This window comes from Anabas testudineus, chromosome 9 (genome assembly GCF_900324465.2).
Source record: "Anabas testudineus chromosome 9, fAnaTes1.2, whole genome shotgun sequence".
In the NCBI taxonomy this organism is placed as follows: domain Eukaryota; kingdom Metazoa; phylum Chordata; class Actinopteri; order Anabantiformes; family Anabantidae; genus Anabas; species Anabas testudineus.
In genome coordinates, this window is record NC_046618.1 from 25,197,625 (window position 1) to 25,220,740 (window position 23,116).

The window sequence follows — 23,116 nt, forward strand, 5'->3', positions numbered from 1 at the left end:
ATGAGGGTTAAGCAATTTAGCAGTAAGCTGCTTCCCTCACATCTTGTTTTAACTTTAAGAAATTTTCAATTGACCAGACACTGGGCAGTGGGGAAGTTACACCTGGAAAGCTTTTCAGTAAGCCACACGGCTGACTCATACTCAAACTGACTCAAACAGGCCACCATTCCAACCTACAGACGGCATGCTTGTTGCAGTCAACGTCAGGTTAGCTGACTAATCTTCAAACCCTTATATTTCTGTTGTAGAGATTACCAATGACCCCATGAACAGTAAAAGTTGGTAGAAAAGTCGGTGGTCCTACCTGTACTCTGCTGTGTTCTGTAGTCTTCTAACACAGAGTGCAACAGCTTAACGTCAGTGTGAACGCCTGAACCCTCTTGGATCTGCAGGAAGGAGGGGGAGGATGAGGAGTAGTTTTGGGGCGTGGAGGTGACGTTTTTCCTGATGTGTCGAGCTTTACCAATGTATGGACTTTCAGCAACAGAGTCCTCCACACTGACATCCTGATGAGATTTGAGTAAAACACTTGAATCAATGTGAAAACATCATTAAATGTTTAACATTTGTATTTGTAGTTATTTCATATATCAGTATAATAAATTCAGTACTCCATTATTTTAACTAGAAATTCTACTATAATTCAATAGAAACTGCTATAGCAGCTATTAGAGCTGTGAGTCTTCTTGTGTAAGTCTCTACAAGGTTTGTAAACCAAGATTTGTGTAGTTTATCCTGTTCTTCAGTTCCATGAAAATAGAGAGTAAGTGTCCTAACTGCTATATTTATATTTATATTTATTCACATTTCTTTGTGACACTGTTTTGTGTCTTTTACCATTGGTATTTGTTGTACTTTCATCAGTGGATTTTTAACCATGTGAAAAAAAGTAGTTTTGGTGGTGGTAGTTGACCACACTGGATGTGGGTGACTGTGGGAAGTGATAATCCAGTAAGGACTGCAACACATTACAGGGACTTTACCTATTTAACCTGAGTTTATGTAGTGTTTTAATTTAAATATTGTGGCAAACATGCTCAGTATAGATAGCAGACATAAATATAGTGATTCCCATGGTTATATTTACACATTAACAGTCTACTGACTCTATTATGGCTTGAAACAGTGAAGGTGCCAATTCTGAAATAAATGTTTGCCTTGACTTATTGACATATGAACATCTGATCTGTAATTGATGCTAGATCAGCTTATGTTTTTACTAAAAACTACGTCTAACTGTTTTGTCTGTGAGAGACTTTGGAACTAGGTTACAGACTGACAACAGTACATTTATTCTACTATCAGTGTTTAAATTGTGGACTTAGTATTAGTTAATTCCATTATTTGAGCAAAGGAGAAAATATTTCTAGTTAATGGAGCATGGATAGTGCTGTTCCCTCAGACAAAAAAAGAAAAGAAAATTATTTAAATGTAAAAATGGGTGGCCAAATGTAACAGTAAATGTGTGGCAAACCCTGCAGACTTCTGCCTGCTGGCATGCAGTTACATCCTAGTGCCGAGACAAAGACGGAGTGAGGCCAAGAAACAGTCAGTCTCAGTCACCTCTAGTTCTTTGATGTCACACTCTCAAAAACATTTCCTGAAGACACTCAAGCGTTATCTTGGCTGTTTATTTCAGGTCATTATTGTGCTGAGAGGTGGACCATCACAGTCTTAGGCCTCATGCACTCAGGAGCAGGTTTTCTTTAAGGACTTCTCTTTGACTTTGTTTGCATTAATCATTCCCTCAACTCTGACCAGTTTCTGACCAGTGTGCAAGAACTGTATGTGTATAAGTATGTGAGATTTACAGTTACCTGTATGCTGCCCGGGGGCAGAGGGCTGAGCTTGGTGTCTATCTTGTAGAAAGCCAACTCCTGCTCCAGCTCATACAGTTTGTGAAAGGCTCTGGTCAACTCAGCTGTTGTCTTCTCCAGCTGAAGACAGAAAAGGCTTTTACTGTGAAACCACAGAAGGGTTTTGTAGGTCTAACAGCAGAAACGTTACAAAACACAGCAAACAGATAATTATGTAACAATTTTAGAAACATACAAAGTAGAAATGTTCTGTTCTGTTTCCTTCAGTACTTGAGAATGTTGTTCACTTCAAGGAAAATATTCTCCGTATTGATAATTAACAGAAAGCTAAACACTGCAGACCACAACACACTAAAGATGACCAACAATCACACACAGTGTTGTGAGAGTAAAGATAACTCTGGGATCACACAGCAGAAATCTGAGGGTCTGTGGGAGCTATGGACGATGGGAGATTGAGTTTTAATGTGATGTCAGGTTACCTGACAGACCAAGCCCAGCTGAAAGACAGGGGGCGGGACTAGAAGGTGTAGATACAGAGAGCGACAGGTGATGGAAAAAGGAACAAGAAGCTCAGTGAAAAAAGTGTGACATTAAAACAGTGGAGCGCTCCCTCAATATTCCTGATGACACCAGAGTTTCACCTACAAGTCACTTTGAAATGTTGTCATGTCTAACTCACACCTTCAGTACTTTAGTAAAAGCACAATTACTTGTCCAAAATAGTACTCTATGACAAGCAGCACTTCAGTTACTTACCTTACTTATGCAATTACTTGTTCCCTGACCTGATGACAGGTAAACAGATTTTTGTTGCACTAAAGGAGTCTTTACTTGAAGCCTGTACTTTCAATGTAGTCAACCTATGCTTTAAAGGTAAATATAAGTGAAGTACAAAATTGAATCCATGTTCCCACCCCCACTGATACAATCTGTCCCTCCCAGCGAACAGTGATTGTGACTCTACCTTTAGCCAAAGAGGAAATAACTGAAGGAGAAGAAGAAGAAAACAAGACAGCTCTGGAGAACAGCTGCAGGAAATGACAGAGAAGCAGAAGAGAGACAGATGTTAAAGGCCAAACACTTTTTTCCTCAGGAATTCACTATGAGTCAAACTGTGTCCAACCTATGGTTATATTTTTATATGAGAAGAATGTCGCGTAAGTGTTTTTGTCTCCTACCAGCTGACTCTTGGTGTGTAGTTCTTGCTCCAGCAGTGTGTGAGAGTGTCGTTGTGTTTGTGTTTGAGCCGTCAGTGTTTGATTGGTCTCCTCCAGCTGGTGGAGTCTAGTCACTGTAGCCTGGTGCTTCTCCTGCAGCCTGCTCAGCTCTGATTGGCTGCTGTCCACCTCCTGCTGCAGACGCTTTAGCTCCTCTGATCAGTGAAAACATTTTCTTTCACATTTAAACTGATTATTTCATTTTCAGCAGCATGACTCTGAACCAGCAGCTGATACATTCAAATGATTTGAAATGACACACCAACACTGAAGCGCCGATGAGCATGTTCTCTCTCCTCCTGAGTGATTGGCAGGTCATCTAGCCTGTGCAGAGTCCTCAGGTGGTAGAGCAAGAGAAGGCGGGAGTGTGGCAGAGATGAGGCAGGGTTTCCTGACACAGACAACTCTGATAAGCTGCTCAGACAACGAAGTCTAGACACCTCATACAGCTGCAAATGTGGACACAGACATGTACACATTGTTAGTTGTATGAGGAGTGTAAAGATTCTCCAAATACAACAATCATCAACAATTCAGAACACCTCTGAACTACACTCTGCACTGTCCCTGAACACCTCCGCAGAGCAGCAGGTGACAGACGGCTCACACTGCAGAACAGTAAACACTACACCTTCTAAAAACATTTCAAATCTTTGCTCCCACACAGACAGAATTGCCTCAGTCTGTCTTTACTCCTAAGCTCTAAAACTCAGACTGATCCTCACAAAGAAAGTAGTACAGGACAGCCCCCACAGATAGGTTGTACTTACAGATGTGATGAGGTTGTGTTGCAGGTGGAGTGTGTGCAGTGAGTGTAGTTTCTTCCCCAACCACACGGGAATATGTTCGATCCTGTTGTAGGACAAGTTCAGATGCTGTAGGCTTGACAGGTTCTCCAGTCCCTCAATCCTCCTGCAAACAGAAACACACACACACACACACACACACACGCACGCATGCACACACACACACACACACACACACACACACACACACACACACACACACACACACACACACACACATTGCATTAAATACAAGTTTGTGAGTCACTACCTACAACACAACAACAGATTGAATTCTTCTCATGACTTCTTCCAGTTACGAACATGCTGGTTTGTGACATCAACATCTCTTTAATGACACATTTGTTTCTTCTCATCTTCCTTATCTGTCTTAAATATTGTGGATACCCACTGATTTAGACCAAAAGCTGTGACAACAACTTTGGGAATCACTGCTGCGTAAAACTGCACATAAATAAATTGACTCACTGGATGTTGTTGTGGGCCAGCTGCAGATCTCTCAGCTGCGTTAGAGCGTTCAGTCTCTCCATCCTCTCGATCATGTTGTGGTTCAAGTTCAAAACCTGCAGACGCTGACAGCCATGGAGGTTCTCTATGAACTGAAACACAAACAAAGACTTTACCAGTAACAGCAGCATGAGTTATAAAACTGCATTCACAATTTGACTGAGATAAGCACAAACCTAGGAGTCCTGCCTTAAGAGTAGTGATGAGGAGCAGTAAGGTGTTTATGATTATATGTGTGGGATTAGAGTAAGACAGCACAAGGACCTGAACAAGAGTCTGAAGAGTTCTCTTCTTTGTTTTTTCAAAAAATATCTTACTTGGAAAAACAAGACAAAGAGTGTGATATAGATTTTTAAAAGCATAACAAACAAAGGAGACTCTTGAGTTTTTTAAACAGGAGCAGTGAAGTAAAAGAAATGACTACAACTATAGTAGCAGGAGTACTAGGAATACTATGATACTACAGTATACTATAACCATAATATAACTGACAAGACGTTTGTTCTAACCTTGATGCATTTGTCTCCAGTTGCAGATGACAAGTTGAGAGAATGAATCACTGCCAGAGACCGACAACCAGTCAGCCTCAACAACAACTCCTCTGTTATATACCTTACACCTGAGAGGAGAGGAAACAAGGGAGGAGAGCAAGACACATGAGAGGAGAGGAAAGGAAACAAGAGAGGAGAGCAGGACGCAGAAGAGGAGAGGAAACAGGAGAGGAGAGCAGGACACAGGAGAGGAGAGGAAACAAGAGAGGAGAGCAGGACGCAGAAGAGGAGAGGAGGAGAGGAAACAAGAGAGGAGAGCAGGACACAGGAGAGGAGAGGAGGAGAGGAAACGAGAGGAGAGCAGGACGCAGAAGAGGAGAGGAAACAAGGGAGGAGAGCAGGACACAGGAGAGGAGAGGAAACAGGAGAGGAGAGCAGGACGCAGAAGAGGAGAGGAAACAAGAGAGGAGAGCAGGACACAGGAGAGGAGAGGAAACAGGAGAGGAGAGCAGGACGCAGAAGAGGAGAGGAAACAGGAGAGGAGAGCAGGACACAGGAGAGGAGAGGAAACAAGGGAGGAGAGCAAGACACATGAGAGGAGAGGAAAGGAAACAAGAGAGGAGAGCAGGACGCAGAAGAGGAGAGGAAACAAGAGAGGAGAGCAGGACGCAGAAGAGGAGAGGAAACAAGAGAGGAGAGCAGGACGCAGAAGAGGAGAGGAGGAGAGGAAACAAGAGAGGAGAGCAGGACACAGGAGAGGAGAGGAAACAGGAGAGGAGAGCAGGACACAGGAGAGGAGAGGAAACAGGAGAGGAGAGCAGGACGCAGAAGAGGAGAGGAAACAAGAGAGGAGAGCAGGACGCAGAAGAGGAGAGGAGGAGAGGAAACAAGAGAGGAGAGCAGGACACAGGAGAGGAGAGGAGGAGAGGAAACAAGAGAGGAGAGCAGGACGCAGAAGAGGAGAGGAAACAGGAGAGGAGAGCAGGACGCAGAAGAGGAGAGGAAACAAGAGAGGAGAGCAGGACGCAGAAGAGGAGAGGAGGAGAGGAAACAAGAGAGGAGAGCAGGACACAGGAGAGGAGAGGAGGAGAGGAAACGAGAGGAGAGCAGGACGCAGAAGAGGAGAGGAAACAAGAGAGGAGAGCAGGACACAGGAGAGGAGAGGAGGAGAGGAAACGAGAGGAGAGCAGGACGCAGGGAAGAAGTTAAACATACATAATATCATAATATGAGTCATGAGGTGTTAAAAGCTTTTTTCTGTACCTCCTCTCTTCTCCTGGGACTCTGCTACTCCTCCTGCGTCCCTCAGCTGCTCCATCTGTTGTGCAGACAACACGATAGTCTGTGAACAGAGCACAGCTAATGATTGTTAATATAATTAATGAATCTCTAATTAATCCACCAATCCACATCAAATCATCACAATGGAGGACAAAATGCAGTAAACGTGTTATTAAAGTGTTTCTAATTTATACATGTTTTCTAATGGATGAAGCAGCTGTCAGAACGTAAAGGGTTCAAATCAGCTCCCACAGAGTACTACAGAGCACAAGTTGACTACTGCCTTTGTGTACTTGTACCACCTCTGGTACACAGTAGTACTCACCCTGACCGACCGGTGTTTGTACCTTAGTGATAACTAGTTAACCAGGTTAGCTGGGTAGTTATCACATTATCTTAGCTCTAGATTAGATCTTTACTCAGTGTCTCCATAGAAACTACTAACCTAACTTTAACCAGCGGTAATTATTAAACGCTAACTTCTTTAACTCGGTTAGCTAACGTTAGCTAACTTTAACGTTAGCTAATGTTAGCTAACGTTAAAGTTAGCCGCAGCGCGTCGTCTCCATGGTAACTGACGCAAAACACGTTCAATTACGTTAATGTTTGTTGTTTAAGTTGGAAAAGAACAAACAAACAAACAAACAAACAAACAAACAAACGTGTATTTAAACGCGGAGCATCTTCACCGGTAACGGGACTGACCGGCTGACAGCGGCTGCTGTCCCCGTGTGTTTGCGGCTCAGTCTGAAGCTTTATCCGGTTACACCGAGCTGCAGGTGGACGCTGCCTTCACTGTCCGCTCACAAGCTCGTATTTTCCCATTTCAACTCATGTGTTCCCACATCCTGAGAACTTCGCTGCTGGTTCTTTAATACATCACACAGTGATTAAAAAATGTATTAATACCTCATTTAGTTTGTTATGTATTTAACCTTAAGGCCACCTTGTTTTGTTTGGTCTCTTGTTACTCTACCTGCAATAATCTTCAAGCCATCTTTGATTTATAGATGTTGTCTCCCTGGAGCCTGGGTCGTAACATTTGGGAGTTGGTCCAGGATGAATTCAGGATAAATTAACTGTAGTTTTGTTGATTTCCAAGTGAATGTTCAATAACTATAGTGTTCTTGATCCTAACTTTTGATTGTTTTGCAGCTTTTGGTTGTCAAGTGGTCGTATGTACCATGACTTTGTGTGCAGGCCTTGTTTCCTTGAGTTGGAATTGTTGAGTATTTTCCATTGTGTTTGATTGGGTAGTAGTCTATGATATATTAATAGCATGGACTTACACTTTTTACGTTTTGTCTTCTTGGAGGACATATGTTTACCTGAAGGAACACCTTCACCTGTGCCTCCAATCACCTTTGCTGATTCTGTTTTCTAACTGTATCTGCAAAGCATTGTTTTTTTATGGCGTTCAGTCACATTTAATGTGGTTAAACTGATGGTCTTTATATTTCCAGCATCACTGTAAAGCAACATAACTGGTGTTAGTACTGGTACTACAAATAATAAAGACCTACTTTATTCAACGCCTCGGGGAAATTGTTGTTTAGACAGTTCCAGTAGATGACGGCGCCACTGTGGGCCGTCGGTCACCAGGAGGAAGCATGAATCGAACCACTGACCCTGGTGTTTATAGACGTCTGCTCTAAAAACTGAGCTAACTGCAGCCCCTCTAATAACACTATGAATATAAAAGTTATACAAGTGGGTGGTAGCGTCAGTAGAGATAAGAACATTAAATAAAGAGCATTTTCTACACAAACAGCTGCATCTTTAGAAACATACTTTTATTTTTAATGATAGAAGACCACTGCTATAAGACAGATAAGATAAACTTTATCATCCCCAAAGGGAAATTCAATAATATTTAAACTTTATTGGCAGATTATCAAACACCACAGTCTGAAAAAGAAGGAATAACATGTTTAACCATGAGCTACAACACCACCTGTGTAGTTTCTCTGTTTTCCTTGTAATCTTAATCTCTGAATCTTACTCATTTCAGTGTTAAGTTAAAATGTTCAGTGAAACTTAGGAGTCAGGGCAGCTGGATAACTGCAGGTCCAGAGCGTAGTCCTCCAACTGGTTCATGTAGTCCAAACACTCAGGAGAGCTACAGTCTGTGGGCCACAGCTCCACCGTGGCCTCGCCGTCCAGAGGAAGACGGTACCTACAGGACAGAACGTCAGCAAATCAGAGTCGCTGCAAACTGAAGAAGAAGAACTACTAATGAGAGAAGAGAAGAGAGACACTGACTTGAAACTGCGGCCGACTGTGACCTCTGACCCGCTGGCCCCCAACACCAGGTACTGTTTGTTGTTGTGGATATTAACAGCGCTGCATGTGGCCTTTTTTATCAGGTCTACCTCCGTCCCTGAACTCACCGCTTCAAAGTCTGAAGGCGAGACGAGACGTAACAGGACGTGTTGATGTGAATCAACAGGTAACGAGACATTAACATGATGATAACACATGAAGCTTGTTGTCGCTCTGTTTGCTCTTGTTTAAAATGTCACATCTGAACGTGTAAGCGTGTCCGTCTCACTTTTATCTGTGTTCTTCAGGACTTCGACTATGGAGGCCGTGTAGGTCATAAAGTCTCCTTCTGCTGATGAGGACTTCACCGTCACCTTATAGGCTGAACAGAGAGCAGGAAGCAGAAACATGAAAATCTATCATCTCTGTCTGAAACTAAAGGATCATTTTGTCCCAACATGGATTTTAATTTCCCACAGTTTTCTTTCTAAGTTCATGCAGATACTACTGAGCTCCCACTGGAATTAATGAGGTTATCAGTTCATCCAGATCATCTGACCCGTTTTATCAGAACATCACACTGAACAGTTCACCTGCGTTTACCTGTTCTTTGTTCTTTTTACTGATGTGAACTTAGTGGAACAAAGTTAGAACTTAATTATCTTAATTGAACTGTGTGAATAATTACTAGCTTAACAAATACTCTATCTCTCAATTCGTCACATTTCTGATGAAACTTTGAAGAAGTGGGACCTTCAGGTGATATTGTGACTCACGAACTTCAGAAGTGATAAAATGTGAGCTTGAAGTTCTGGTTCTGACCGTATTTGATGTGAGGCTGGCAGGTCTCCTCGGTCCGTTTGGCTGTTGTCAGAGTCAGGTCCACGGTTCCTCTGTAGGTAGCACACGCAGCTACACAGCAACATACAACATGTAACACTGTTAAACACGTGTCAGTCAGCAGCTGGTGTTGTTCATGAAGGGAGGCGGCTGTGATGTGACGGCTGCTCTCAGCCAATCAGAGGCTGAGGTGGACGTTACCTGTCATGCACTGACACTGTTCACCCACGCAGAGGCGCACCAGCTTCTGATCCTCGTAGGAGAACGGTTTGGTGCACATGCTGCCTGGAAAAGGAAAAACTGTTCATGTGAACACATTCACAGAGTTTCTGTGTCTTGTCCAAGGACACCTCAACGTGTGGTCACGAGGAACCAGAAACTAAACCAGCACTCTTACGTCAAGACTTAGACCGAGCCACAAGGTCCAGGAACTCTCTGTGCACGTTCACGTTAATATTTTGTGACGAGGCAAAAACAGCACAAGTGTAAAAATCATTTTTTAAGTTCTGAGTGTTTCCAGGAGCACAGTGGACTGAATGACCCTCACCTTTGTCCTGAGGCTCATAGACGCTGAGCAGGGATTCACTGGTTCCGCTCACCTTGAACTCGGTCCTGACCCGAAAACCAACACACACGAAGATGTTAGAGGGAACCTGTGACGTCACAGCACAGAAGGGACTTAAATCAAGGCTCATTCCACAAGAATCCACAATCTTTAATGAGAAAACTGATAAAAGTAATAAGAAACTATTATAAACAGATTTTTGTTCCAGTCGTAAGGTTGTGTTCGGAGTAAAGACTGTAAATCAGTAAAAATAGTGATGAAGCTCATGCAGCAGGTTTTACTCAGCTGCTCCTGAGACTCACAGAGTCCATCTGAATGACCACGGTGCTTCCCTGAAGCTCGTAGTGGGAGATCACCGGCTCGTCTGTGTCTCTGAACTGCAAAACAACATCAACACGTTTAGAGTTAAACACACAAGTCGGAAAACCAGCAGCGAGGTTCTGTTCTGTTCTGAACTCCAGATAAATCCAGTATAATAAAACTCTTCTGAGGTGAACCGCTACAGTTTAGCTCCTCTACTTTTCTCCATCACTGTTAATTTAGCATCAGGGAAACTCAACAGTTAGAAACCTTTATTAGGTGTCAGATGATCTGTAAATAAATGAAAATCTTTTTAGGAAACTTTTCAAATGAAGTTTTACATCTGTTTCTGAACATTTCTGATAAATGACTCCTTTTTTGTGTGGATCATGTCAAACTAAAAGGTTTTTAGTTTGACATTACCACTCACCTGTTTCAGGTCCTCCAGGTAAGCCTCCACACCTGTTGGCAGCTGGATCTTCATCACTGTCAGCGTGGACTCTGTGAACGCCTCATTAGGAGGAGGTTTATACCTGTAGCACACATGGACAGTTGGACACAATGATTATCTGAATTTTCTTATTCTTTTGTCCATGAGGGGAAAATTGAATAAAAACTAATTTTTCCAGATCTGACAAAAGAAGAATCATCATAAAAATGAGAAATGACGATTATGTAAAGCAACATGTGCCAAACCACAGTCTGCAGGATTTACAGCAGCACGGCTCAGTATTAAAGAGTACAGGTGTTAAACTGTAGTTCAGACTCTTCACCCAGTAATAGCATTTGAAGCTATAAAGAGACTTTAGTGTTGAACAGACGAAATGTTGTATTAAGAAGAACTAAAACAGTCGATCTGCTCAGTTCTTAGTGTTGTTAAAGCTCCTGTCCCAACTTTTATGAAACATGTTGCTGCATCAAATTGAAGTTAAGTAAAGTAAGTACTTTTCAAATTGATCAGTTTCTACACTTCATATGTGTCTTTATAATATTTGTAATTAAATATATATCATATCTATATCCTATATATCAGTTTTACAACTTTTCTGGAAGCAGTGTTAGACTCACACATCGTCATCAGTAAAAATTAACAGTGACTGAGTTTCAGTTTTCTTACTTTACACATGCAACCAGGTGAGGATAGCGCATACTGGAATCTGAAGGAGAGAAGAAGACATTTACTCCAGCAACACACGGACACACAGGTGTAGAGACAGGTGAGCATGAAGTCAAACAGGTGAGCTCACTTTTAGAGAGGTCTGGTGTGACGACCTCTACAGACAGGTCAAAGTTACATTTCTCTGTGGACGAGGTGGTCTTATAGTAAACGGTCTTTATCTGGAAACACAGAACATTCTCATATTAGAGAATTATTAGTGAGTAAACATCCAGACAATAAACTCACGAAGCCGCACACACCATCACTTTGGACACGCCCGTCCCATAACCTGTGGACACGGTGAGGTCGTCATTATTCACCACCTGAGACAGAAACAGGAGCACGAGGAAGAAGAAGAACAGTTTAGAAGGAGTTTAACAGAGAGGAGCAGCAGAACCTGTCTCACCATCCTGCACCTGTCTCCTTCTCACCTGGATGGGCGTGGCCACAGGTCGGCTCTGGCTGATTTGGACTTCTTTCAGCGGCCCCTTCCTTCTGTAGCGGATGTTGATGTCCTGGCTGAGGACGGCTCGAGGGATGGTTCTGCTGTACTCGGTCAGAGCCTCCAGAGTCAGGACTGTGTCCTGAGGGAGGTCAAAGGTCACCACAGAGACCAGAGGTCAAAGATGTGTGTTTGTGTGTGTATGTCTGTACCTGTATGGAGTAGAAACCCTCTCCGTAGTGCTGATCCTGGGTCAGCCAGGCCACGATGGGGTTGGAGTAGGGAATCCTTCCCTGTAACACAAGACAAATTATTTTAAACTTCAATAATCAATAACATTGATCTGAACTTTGAACTTTGATCTGAAGAGACTGTGGAAGATAAAACACTGAAAAATCTGAAACTTGAAATGTTCAGTCAGCTGGGAACTGATCCTGAAACCACTACGATGGAACAGGCGACAAAATCCACAGTCCAACAGGAAGGAGGAGTCAAGATGTGAGGTTTAACACTGTAGAACACATTTTACAGGGGGTGGGGGGGTCGTGAGCACCTTGAGCAGCATAGTCAGAAGGACGTAGGCTGTCGTCTCTACTGTCAGACCGCTGGACTGGTCGGGTTTCTCCCAAACACCTGTCGCATGGGAATCCTGCCAGTACCTGAGGACAGGGGGGTTACCTGTACACACACACACACACACACACACACAGTCATATCAATGTTAATTATTGGTTTTGTGTTCGTGCTGTGATTCTTCCTCCGTCTGATCCATTTGTGTAATGGATCCTTTCTTCATCATCTTATTGTTGATGAAGAACTAATCTGAACATTTAAATAAAGGTTTTAAACACCTTTCTGTCGAGCCAGGTCCTCCAGGCTTCTGAGCAGCTCTGAGGCTGTCAAGCTGTTGGGGTCTTGAAGCGTGAGGGCGTAAGTCGCCACTGCTCGCACATACACGCTCTTCAGACCCAGAGCATGCTGGGAGATGTAGTTTGCTGCTGAGCTCATGCTGTTGTCATGGAACTGAGAGAAAAGGAACGTGGAGACGTTCAAACACTTCATCCTCAATAACAGGTTAAACCAAGAGAAGAATGAACAGCTGGTCTCACTCTGAGCTGCAGGATCGGGTCTTTGATGCTTGTCACTCTGTGTAAGGCGATCAGCACGAAGGACGTCAGATACACCGACTGTTCGACTGCACTCATACCTGCAGCCTGGAGCCAAAACACAAACACGTCAGACTGTAGATTAATGAATCCCCTGAGGATGAAGGTCTCTCATCCAAACAGAAGAAGGAGCAGAGTGTTGCTGACCATGACTTTGTTCGCTCTGAAGGGTGAAGTATCTGTGAAGGATCCATCCGGCTGCTGAGTGCTGCGGATCAACCAGGATACAGAATCTGACAGAGACTGATGGTTCACAGAGACCACCTGATCCACCAGGGACAGGGTCTTCACCACCAGAGCAGTCAGCCTGACAGACAGAGAGGAGGGCAAAGATTGACAGAGTGTCATTCTTAATAGTGTGAAGCCAGAGAAGAACTGAAGCTTCTGCATCCCAGAAATACTGTGTACTACTGTGTTTGTGTCTGGAAAATACTACACTGGGAACTGTGACTAGAGGTTTGGGTCAACTTGTGTTTTCTGACCAGGTGCTGGGTTCTCTCTTTCTCCACATACTGTAGCTGGAGTCTCCACCTCTGAATGAGCTGATACCGACCAGACCTGCACACACACAATAAACACTAGATGTAAATCACAGAAGATCACAAAGGACCACGGAGGGGAAAAATGGCTAACCGGCCTCCAAATGATCCACAAAGACACAAATAGAGACCTGCTCTTTATTATTTGAATGTTCACGTGACATCTCGTGTTTTTGTGCTCGGTAACGTTACTTTTTACTGATTTCTGTCTCCTAACTCTGAATCCTTCTTTCTCCTCATCAGCCAAACGGTTGGGGTCAGTGTCTCCTCACCGTTTCTGATCTTCTGTCTCAGATCAGCTGATGTCTTCTGGATGTCTCCGCCCAGGACGCCCCAGCTCCTCGTCGTCTCCAGGTACTGATACACGTGGATGAGAGGCAGGACTCCGCCCAGCTCTGCCTCCGCTGACCCGGCCGGCAGGTTGATGAGCTGTTGGAGGCCTTCAGGGCTGTGCATCACTGTCAGGATGTCGCCCAGAACCTCACCTGGTACACAGCAACACGCACAATGTAGATATCCGACACACCACAGGAGAGCAGCAGACAATAAAGAGGCAGTAAAGTGTTTCACCGTTGATTGTCAGCATTCTCTCCACAGCTGTTTTGGGAACGATGTTTGGCGGCACTTTGTTCTTCAGCTCCACTGTTCTCTTCTCTGAACCTGCAGCAGCATAAAGTGATGTTAACAAACTCCTGCTGGGAGAACAGAGCTGCTGACGCTGAAGACAACACAAACCCTACCGTAGATTCCCTGTGGGTCTAGCGTCCCTGCAGAATATTCCTCCGTCCTCACTCCTTCAGGCTGGAAACACAGAATTTAACGACTAACTGTTAAACCAACAAACCTCCAGGTCACATTCATAAACAAACTACTTCTCACTACTGCAGCCTTCATGTTTCCACTGTGGAGAGAGGAACACAGCTCTGACCAGATGATTTTTAAACTGCTGTTCTTTCAGCATTAATCAAACTGATCAGGATCGAAGCACCATTGTGTTAAAGTCCAGAACTTCCACAGCCGGAGACTCCTGTTCTGGCTTTTGCACATTTTGTGCATTAATTACAAACAAAGCGACTTCTTCAAGTTTCTGACAGGACTTGAAACAGGGACGGTGCAGAGGGGACAGACACAAGTCCAAGTACCATGACTCAACTTCCAGACGTACACCACTGTCTGCACCCCTTAATGTTCCCTGTTCCAGTAAAACAGAGATTCTGCTGACATCAGTTTCATGAGTTCACGTATTTCCTTCCTCATAAAACATTTGAAATTTTGTTTTAAAGGTTGAACTAGTATTTACTGAGGTGGAGTCATCGACTCGTCATGTCTGTCTGGGTTTACACCTCCTCATACCTGTCCCCCTGTCTCCGCCCACCCCTCCATCATACGCACCACCACTCTGAGCTTCTTCTCCAGGATGTCTCTGCCTCTGTCGGTCGTCCTCAGGGTGAAGGTCAGGGGGTGCTCTCCAGGCTCCAGGCCCATCACGGTGAAGCTAACTTTGCTCACCCCTCCTGCTGGCAGATTGGCCCAGACGCAGGGTGTGGAGTGCTGACCTGACCCCCCCGCTCTCAGCTGGGACTGGACCAGACAGAGCTCGGGGCCGACTGTCAGCGTCACACAGTACTGAGGACGAGATGAAGTAAGATTCAAACACTGTGTCACTTAACATACGTGAAGAGTCAGCCCCCAGCAGCAGAGAGCCGCTGGCAGTGCATTGTGGGATTTGTAGATTTTAGTTTTTTAACCTTGATGCTGTCGGGATGTTGGTTGTACACTGAGCCCGTCAGCTCCAGCTGCTCTCCTCGGACCACCTGATAGGGCAGCGGGACACTGACACTGAGCGGCTGACTGACCGACACCTGAACCGGATCTGCGACACACATACCTGCAAACAACACAACACAACTTTAGTCGGTCATCAGGGTAGGGAAAGGTATACATTTTACAGAAGATCAACAGTTAAAGAGTAAAGAGGAAGAAAAATTATCAAAGCTATAAACGTATAAAAAACATGGAAGTAAGTGGAATTAGTAAAAACACCTGCACAAAACAGCAGCAGTGTTTAACATCACTTTGAATGACAGGAAACAAGAAAGAAACAAAAGCTATAAATGTGTTTTTGTGACCATTTCCTCACACTGACAGGAGAAAAGTGTTGGACAGAGGAGGAACAGGAGGACGACGAGCTGCTGGACTGGAAGCAAAGACTAACACTCACCGTTCTTAAACATGCCGACGGCCTTAATGTCCCAGGTGGTGAGGGAGTCCGGTAGAGTCCTCCTGACAGGAATCCGTCCTTGACTGAAGACGCACAAAAACATGAAGTGACCACACTCATCACCTCAGATCTAATCAGAGCATAAAGAGCCGTGAGCTCCTTCTCCATTGATCATACGTGGATATTTGAGAATATAAGTAAGAGGCTGCTCACACCATTTTCCCAAACTTGTGTTGCCCCCCCAGGACCGAACCCTGCAGCTGACGGCTTTGACATATGGTGATGTAAGAATTTAGCTTTTCTCGACTTCTGTTCGTTATGTAATTATACTGACCTCATGTTGAACTGTGTCTGTCTAATTATGAACTCTAAATACCCACCTCCCTGTAGCCTCATCTGCTTCAACCGCACCATCATGATCCATGGTTTTGTTTGTTTGTTGGTTCCTGATTATTATAACTAAATTACAGAGTCAAACACAACTGAGCAAAGCTTCAGATTTTTTTCCATCTATGTGTCCAAACAAACAAATAAACAGAAACTCAGAGGTGTGTTTGATTAGTGTCACCTGACACGCTGCACCTCCCACAGCCAGCTCTCTGGAAAGTAGCTCCGCACCAGAGACGGAGTTTCATCAAAGTCTGCACCCAGCTCTGGAGACACAAGGACAACGGTTACAGAAGCTTTCTACACAGCAGGCGTCTACAACATGACAGTCAGCACCGCTCCAGTTCCAACCACAGAGGATGAACATCACAGAAACATGGTTTCACATGAACAGAACTGTTGTTAGATGTAACAGTAGATGTAAGATTTGGAACAACATCAGCCGGTGTCAGTGTGTGTCTGAGTGTGATGTGATGAGCCCACACTGACCGTGGCGCGCCAGGATGAGGGTCTGGCCATGGTCCAGATGCTGCTGGATGAACTCACAGCAGGCTTTAAAGACGTCTCTGCAGCGCAGGTGTTTCCTGATTACCTGCTCAGCGAACTGTTGGCAGGTCACACTCTTTGGGATGTACTTCATTCCTTGCTCACAACAGGGCTTCAGAGCGCCGTAACTCTCGGCTGTTCACAGACAGAAACATAAAGACAAGCTGCTCTCTGCTTCTGTCCTCATGTACTCAACAAGTAGATGAAACTGAGAAAAACATACTGACTATGATGATTATTAATGTTTTACAGATATTAAGAAATTATTATTATTATTTATTATTATTATTATTAAGAAACTGTGGTTGATTGATCCATGGTTGTATTTGTCTCCATGTAGTTGTTGTAGTATGAGTATACTCAGTAGTATTTTCACAGGTGTACTGTAGGTTAATATTAACGACCCACAGATGACTGACAGGAATAGTTTTACCTTTCTTTATCTTCTCTTCTTCAGACAGAGCTCGCTTTGTACGCACCACTGCTGTGCACGGCTCATCTGCACACAGACAGGTTTATTAAACCACTAACACCAGGCAGCATGTGATAATTCACTGACTGGTTGAAAGACGGACGCACCTGCAGTTGACGGGTGGGCGTTGGCGTTGGTGAAGAAGGTGAGACCGGCCAATCGAAAGACGTCAGTGCTGTCTTTGCCACCTCCTCCGCCGCAGCCCTGGTCACTCTGTTCGATGTGGCGCAGAACCTGCAAAGCACCAAACCCCCGTTACTGCGACTAGTTAGTTTGTAGTTTACACAAACAGCTCATAACATAGTTTTATTATTTCTCTGCTGTGTCGCTCCAACATTTGTTTTTCTATTTCTAACTGAAGGTTAATAATCAGAAATCAGTTTTTTGAAGTGGTCTTGAACTTAAACTGAGGTACTATGTGATGTTTTCACTGTTACCGTGGCAACGGGGTCTTTGTAGTTGGGTCGTAGGATGTAAAGAGCCGAGTCCACGGCAGACAGAGCCACCAGACCCTCCTGGTTGTTGCTGATGTCCAGCATGAGGTTTTCCTTTGGCTTGTAGTCGCTCTTACGAAGTAATAGCTCAGTCTGACACACACACACACACACACACACACACACACACACACACACACACACTGTTAACATTTTTAATAGCACTGCTGAAGATATTTGTCACTGAGAATGGGGCCAGAGCAAAAACTCACAAGAATGCTTTCATTTGAATTAGTGAATTAGATTTAATTGTTTGTTAATTGTGACTTTCTGATGGTGGCGGTAGGTAAGATAGGTAAGTAGGTAAGGTAACAGTCAGTCTAATCATGAGGAGGACGCACACAGTCACAGTGTTTGTCTCAAAAGACACAGATTCACAGGTTTTACATTTAGTTTCTGAATGTTAAAGAGTGAGATGAGCCGCTCGTGTGTTGCTGTACCTGCAGTCCGTTGACACACTTGGCTTTGACGTCGAGCCAGACAGAGTCGGCCACCAGCTCAGACGTCCCCTCTCCGTACAGGATGTAGTAGACCAGGAGCCTGATGGACGGGACCATGGAGCCCGTCACCTCGAAGCTCAGAGTCTGTTTGTTATCAACATTGGAGAGAAACTTCTGACTGCCGAAGTGCACCACCTTCCCTTTAGAGAGCACCTGAGGGGACCACACAGTGATGTCATCAGTACCTCTGGAAGCAGGACGAACCCTGAGCAGGTGAGTCATCTGTCTCTTTTTCTCACCAGGTAGCTGATAGCAGGGATGGCCACATAGGAGGGTGTTGCTGAATACACCTTGATGTTGGCGTAGCGCCCCACCTCCAGTCCACGTCCGGGCAGCGGGGGGTCGATGTAAAGGTAACGTTGATTTGGAGAGTGATAGGCCACGGCCTCCAGAGACAGTCTGGCCTGGCTGGCAGCTGGCAGGAACGAGTCCACTGTCTCAAACTGGGTCAACAAGAAGTTCAAAAATGTTAAACAACCCTAACACCAACAGACATGAAGCAGAAGCTCCTCTTCCTCCTCCTCCTCCTCCTCCTCACCTTCAGCACCGCCCTGACTCCACTTCTTGGTGTGTTGCAGATGAAGAGAGCGATGCCGTCTGATTGGCTGTTGGCACTGTTGGTACAGGACATCTCCTCGTTCTCTCCCCCCTGTGTGAACAACTGTTTCTCCACCAGACGAACCTGAATCCGGTCCAGTGGTTTCTCTCTGTGGTCTCTCACCAGCACCTGAACAGAAATTGATATATATATGTTATAATGACTCTTCCACTGCAAACCATGCACACTCTGCAGCAGCAGGTGAGACCATCCATCCATCCGTTATCTGCACCGCTCCCCTCAGAGAGACCAGGTACTACTGATACTACACTAACACCAATATTCACCTGGATGTTGAAAGGAAGACCAGGTTTGATGAAGGGAGGCGTGGACACTAGACTCAGACTGTACGGTGATTTAACAAACTTCACTGCAGCAAACTCTGCTTCTTGACTGAGGCCACCTGAAAGAGTAAGGGGGGGGGGGGGGGGGGGGGGGGGGGTAAGACTCAGTGTGATTAGTATCTGATGACTGTTATTGTACTTTTGTCCTGATACAGAAGATCCAGGTCTTTGAAAGATGAACTATCAGCTGTAAACATCTGGACTCTAACCCTAAACTAAAATATCTAGAACCTTCGTTGTCAGGTTCAGAGGTGAACTGAGCATGTACCTGTTTCCTCCTGCAGCAGTACAGCAATGTACAGATACTTCCCGGCCAGACTGTTGAGGTCTTTGGGTCCGTTGTGTCTGGACAGAACTTTCTCCATGTTAACAGTGACCTCCACCTCACCTTTGTAGGACAGCTGGAGGAGACACACAATATTATTATTATTATTATTATTATTATTATTATTATTACTCTAACACCTAATGATTTCACACAAGTCCATTTTCTGGAGTGAGCAGAACATTGTACGGTGTAGAAACTGATTTTAGGCATCGAGGCTTTGTGAAGATAGTTTCTAACTGAACATCATCTTTGAAGTTTGTCGGTCGACGTTTATAGAAATCGAGCTGCCGACCAACTAAACTTTTCTGATCACATGTCCTCCTCCTCTCAGCAGCTGAATTATCTTCATGTGTTCATGTGTCTTACTTTCTCTCTGACCACAGAGCTGGGGATGATAACTGGAGCGTTCTTCCCACTGACGTAGCCGTAACGAAGGAGCAGCTCACCTTCTACCACAGGAGCCCCGTGGAGATACCTGCAACAGGTAGACGCACGTTGAGTCCAACACACAGCACTCGCTGCTCCTTTGTGCTGTTTGATCACACTGATGCTGATCATTTGTTAAATTGACTCTTACGTGGCTGTGATTTTAAAGGTGAACATGTTGAACTGTCTGTAGCTGATGTAACTTAATTCTGGTTCCACGAGGATGGAGAAACTGGGAAGAACTAGTAAAGGATGACAACATTTATTAATTAACATTATTATCATTACGAAACAGTTTAGTGTGATAAGTTACCATATTCTTTGACTTCAAAGTCCGTTCTTGCTACTGTGGTAAAATCGTCTGAGTAAGAGGCTTCAATGGTCCAAATCCCCAACCTGGAATCACAAACAGGTGGAATCACGTTCTGAACATTAGACATGTGGGCACAGACAGCCCAGCATTAACACATAGAATAACATTAAATAACCTTTTTAAACATTATGGGCAACCTAACTTTACAGTATCTGAGTGTGACCTTAGGATCATAAACACAGTGTGTGATCGGTTTAATAAAACCTGATCCTGATGTTCGTTCATCCCACTGACTGTGTCATGGAGCTGCAGTTCATTTGTGTTTGAAGCTCTTACTTTGGTTTGATGGGGATCTTAAAGGGGTTTTGCATTGATGGGATTCCATTGTTGACATCAAACATCTCCACGATGTCGACGGTTGTCTGATCCGGATCCTGGTGGGAACAGAACCACTGATTTTAAAACAGGTTCGGACTTGTGGCTGCACCGTGCTGCTCCTGGAGATCATTGGACTCACCTTGAAGGTCAGGAAGACGCTGCGATTGGCCGGCCTCAGCTCCTGGTTCAGAGAGAACGCCCTCACTTTGACTGGAGATTAAAAAACACACAAGACCCAAAGAACACAACAAGAGAAGCAGCTGATTTGATGAACTTGACAAGATCTGATGAAATAAAGACTAACTGAACCAGGACCACCGGATCAGGAGAATCTGCTCCTGTCAAGCTCTCACCGCTCTGATGGGGGGTGTACAGCGGTTTGTCGGTCTGGATGAACAGGAAGCCGTTGGAGCGGCTGACAGGAACAGACAGGTGCTGGTTGATCTCTGCTGATTGGACGTGGAGGATCACATGGGTCAGACTCTTCTCCAGCTGATTTGGGAACAGCTGGAGAAGAGAAACACACAGAGTCATGAACATGTTTCAAATACTGTGTCAGGTTATGATGGGATGGATCACAGCTGTCTGACCCGGAGTTTGGCGGCAGCCTGGTAGTTGTTCTGGTTGTTGAGGGTCACGACTTCTTGAGCCAGGACCTTGTGATTTGGAGCCATGGAGGTTTTCAAGAACACGTAGACCCTCGTCTCCTCCGAGAACCCAAACAACTGCAGCAGCACAGTCTCCACAGCATCGAGTGTGAGCGAGCGAGGAGCTGTGATCAGATACCTGAGAGAGACAGAGCACGACGTCAATGTGATTCCTACAGAAATAAATGTTGGATCAGGTTCAGGTCTGGTTCTGTTTCAGGAGCCACAGCTCTGCACCATGAACATTTAAAACAAGGAGGATTGAGTTTAAATATTCTGAACAACACAGGTCTTACATCACCTGTTCCCACAAAGCTTCACTCAGCAGCTTCACTCAGTGCTGTTTTGTCTCTAACACTCGTAATATAATAAAAATAAAAGTCAACTTACGATCTGGACTCAGCCTCCGTCCTCCAGCAGAGCCAACACACACACATCAGGAGGACACACACCTTCATCGTGAAGGTGAGGAGAAAACACACTGAGCTCTGCAGACACCGAGCGAGAGAACGGACTGACAGAAAGTTAAATTTTATTAGTTATTGATCAACTCCACTTTTGGCAAATACGAGTCATCAGAAACCTGGAGCTCCGTCTGTGTGTGTTGGTGCCAAAGGTGAGTTTGCTCAGCCTGTGTTTTCCGATCTTACCCAACACTGCTGATTGTGAGCTTCTTCTTATCAGCTCGTCAGTGAGTAAATCACAGAAAACGTTCACATTTGGTTTGTTGTCTGCTGTAAAACACAGGTCCAGAAGTATTTGGACGCTCTCAGTGGGTTTAAAGTAAAACAACAGATCTCCTATGGTCTCTGCTTTTTGTCCAACACTGGACGACCGGTGTCGGAGCTGCAGCCGCTTGACTGACTTATGTTTAATATGAACAAGCTCCTGAAGTCACCTCACACTAAACGTCTTCCAGACGCTGCAGTGTTCATCACAGACACAGTCCAACTCACTGAACATGAGGTTTGTACTGCAGGTGGCGCTAGAGGAGCGAACATGGAGCCACTAACATGTTAAACATTCATCTGCTGAAATACTCTTAGAGCTTCATTAACTGATGTATTTTATACTGTGTTTTCAGTAAAGTACCTTTAAATTACAGTTCACACAGTAATCATATGTGTGAAGTGTGGGAACGACCAGAACCACCGACTGAACCTGTCCTAGTAAAACCCAGAACATCCTCAGTGAAACGTTGAGGAGCAGACGTAGGAAGTAGTACAGCATTAAAGTATTTGAGTAGAAGTACCTTGAAATTGTACTTGTACAGTAGGAGTTACTTTCTATGACTGCTGAGCTGCATTTATCTACACAGATGAAAACACAGAGGGTAAAGGTGAAGTAATACTTTATTAGGAGTAAATAGGAGTTTACTGTGGATACAATGTGCTTTATAGAAGTCAACATAACATATTTTATATACTGACACGTGTCATATACGACCTGTTACATACATATAGAGATAAAGTGACAGTTCATTATAATCTGGCCATAAAGCAACATCTCATGTTTATATTCTTTTTTTTCTGAAGCTTATTTACATGACAGGAAGAGAAAGAGCATCATCGTCATCATCATCATCATCATCATCATCACTTCTTTCATTATTAACAACATATTTTTACACAAATCAGAAAAATCATGTGGAAACATTTACAAAGATTAGAAATAATTTCTAATATTTTCTAACTAAAACCCAATTTGGGCGTCAACTCATAGATTAAAACCATCAGACATGAACCAGTGATGATATTAAAAAGCGATGAGATGTTTCTGTGTGTGTTGAACACGTGATGAGCTTCTTAAAGGAACCTGCTGAGCTTTTAGTAGATTTACTGACCGGTCTGTAGAAACCACGTCCTCTTACACACTAGATACAGGATCATGTCTGATTTTATTCAGCAGCGAGGACAGAAACACCTGCTGTTACGTCGGTCTGAGCGACTAAGAGTCTAAAGTCCAGTTTGCTACAGTATGAGCTCTAACTCAGCACCATGTGTGTCAGCTGAGCTGCAGAACGACCTGCCAGGAGCTCAGGGTTCCTCTGAAGGAGCTCACTCTGCT

The 23,116-nt window shown here is 44.3% G+C and overlaps 2 protein-coding genes across 7 annotated transcripts in view; both read right to left on the reverse strand.

The window, feature by feature from the left end:
* Positions 1-6,889, reverse strand: part of cntrl (centriolin) — a 30,750-nt gene extending 23,861 nt beyond the window's left edge. For 3 of the 6 annotated variants that reach the window (XR_003297632.1, XM_026342424.1, XM_026342422.1), the window contains exons 1-8: positions 6,105-6,817; positions 4,860-4,969; positions 4,312-4,442; positions 3,808-3,949; positions 3,300-3,486; positions 2,999-3,192; positions 1,818-1,937; positions 305-506 (exon numbers count right to left, since the gene is read on the reverse strand). Coding sequence is in view for 5 of the 6 variants with exons in the window: in XM_026342424.1 (XP_026198209.1) it covers positions 305-506; positions 1,818-1,937; positions 2,999-3,192; positions 3,300-3,486; positions 3,808-3,949; positions 4,312-4,442; positions 4,860-4,969; positions 6,105-6,159 (1,141 nt within the window). In the remaining variant the exon portion in view is untranslated. The other 3 variants (XM_026342421.1, XM_026342425.1, XM_026342423.1) reach the window with 3 other exon arrangements.
* Positions 6,890-7,901: 1,012 nt separating this feature from the next.
* c5 (complement component 5) lies at positions 7,902-21,562 on the reverse strand. Its single transcript, XM_026343756.1, has 42 exons — positions 21,440-21,562; positions 20,993-21,188; positions 20,756-20,909; positions 20,542-20,612; positions 20,361-20,458; positions 20,025-20,107; positions 19,863-19,953; positions 19,652-19,760; positions 19,226-19,358; positions 18,901-19,016; positions 18,554-18,742; positions 18,255-18,458; positions 17,956-18,168; positions 17,459-17,608; positions 17,129-17,255; positions 16,983-17,048; positions 16,493-16,684; positions 16,185-16,269; positions 15,617-15,699; positions 15,144-15,283; positions 14,788-15,021; positions 14,136-14,196; positions 13,966-14,055; positions 13,668-13,880; positions 13,339-13,414; positions 13,004-13,163; positions 12,800-12,904; positions 12,542-12,713; positions 12,244-12,368; positions 11,903-11,983; positions 11,680-11,832; positions 11,509-11,571; positions 11,337-11,427; positions 11,207-11,246; positions 10,520-10,622; positions 10,092-10,166; positions 9,772-9,877; positions 9,426-9,509; positions 9,207-9,296; positions 8,674-8,766; positions 8,385-8,523; positions 7,902-8,298 (listed from the first exon to the last, which is right to left on the reverse strand). The coding sequence occupies exons 1-42, from the start codon at positions 21,505-21,507 to the stop codon at positions 8,160-8,162; spliced, it is 5,061 nt and encodes a 1,686-aa protein (XP_026199541.1). The 5' UTR covers positions 21,508-21,562; the 3' UTR covers positions 7,902-8,159.
* Between the last annotated feature and the right edge of the window lie 1,554 nt (positions 21,563-23,116).

What these genes read in the sequence shown, in the direction of transcription:
- c5 (XM_026343756.1), bottom strand. Translation starts at nt 21,507, where the DNA reads ATGAAGGTGTGTGTCCTCCTGATGTGTGTGTGTTGGCTCTGCTGGAGG. An exon ending in GTCTTCCTTTCAACATCCAG is followed by an intron (nt 18,743 to 18,900) that starts GTGAATATTGGT and finishes ATTTCTGTTCAG; the next exon opens with GTGCTGGTGAGAGACCACAG. An exon ending in TGGGAGGTGCAGCGTGTCAG is followed by an intron (nt 15,700 to 16,184) that starts GTGACACTAATC and finishes GTGCGTCTTCAG; the next exon opens with TCAAGGACGGATTCCTGTCA.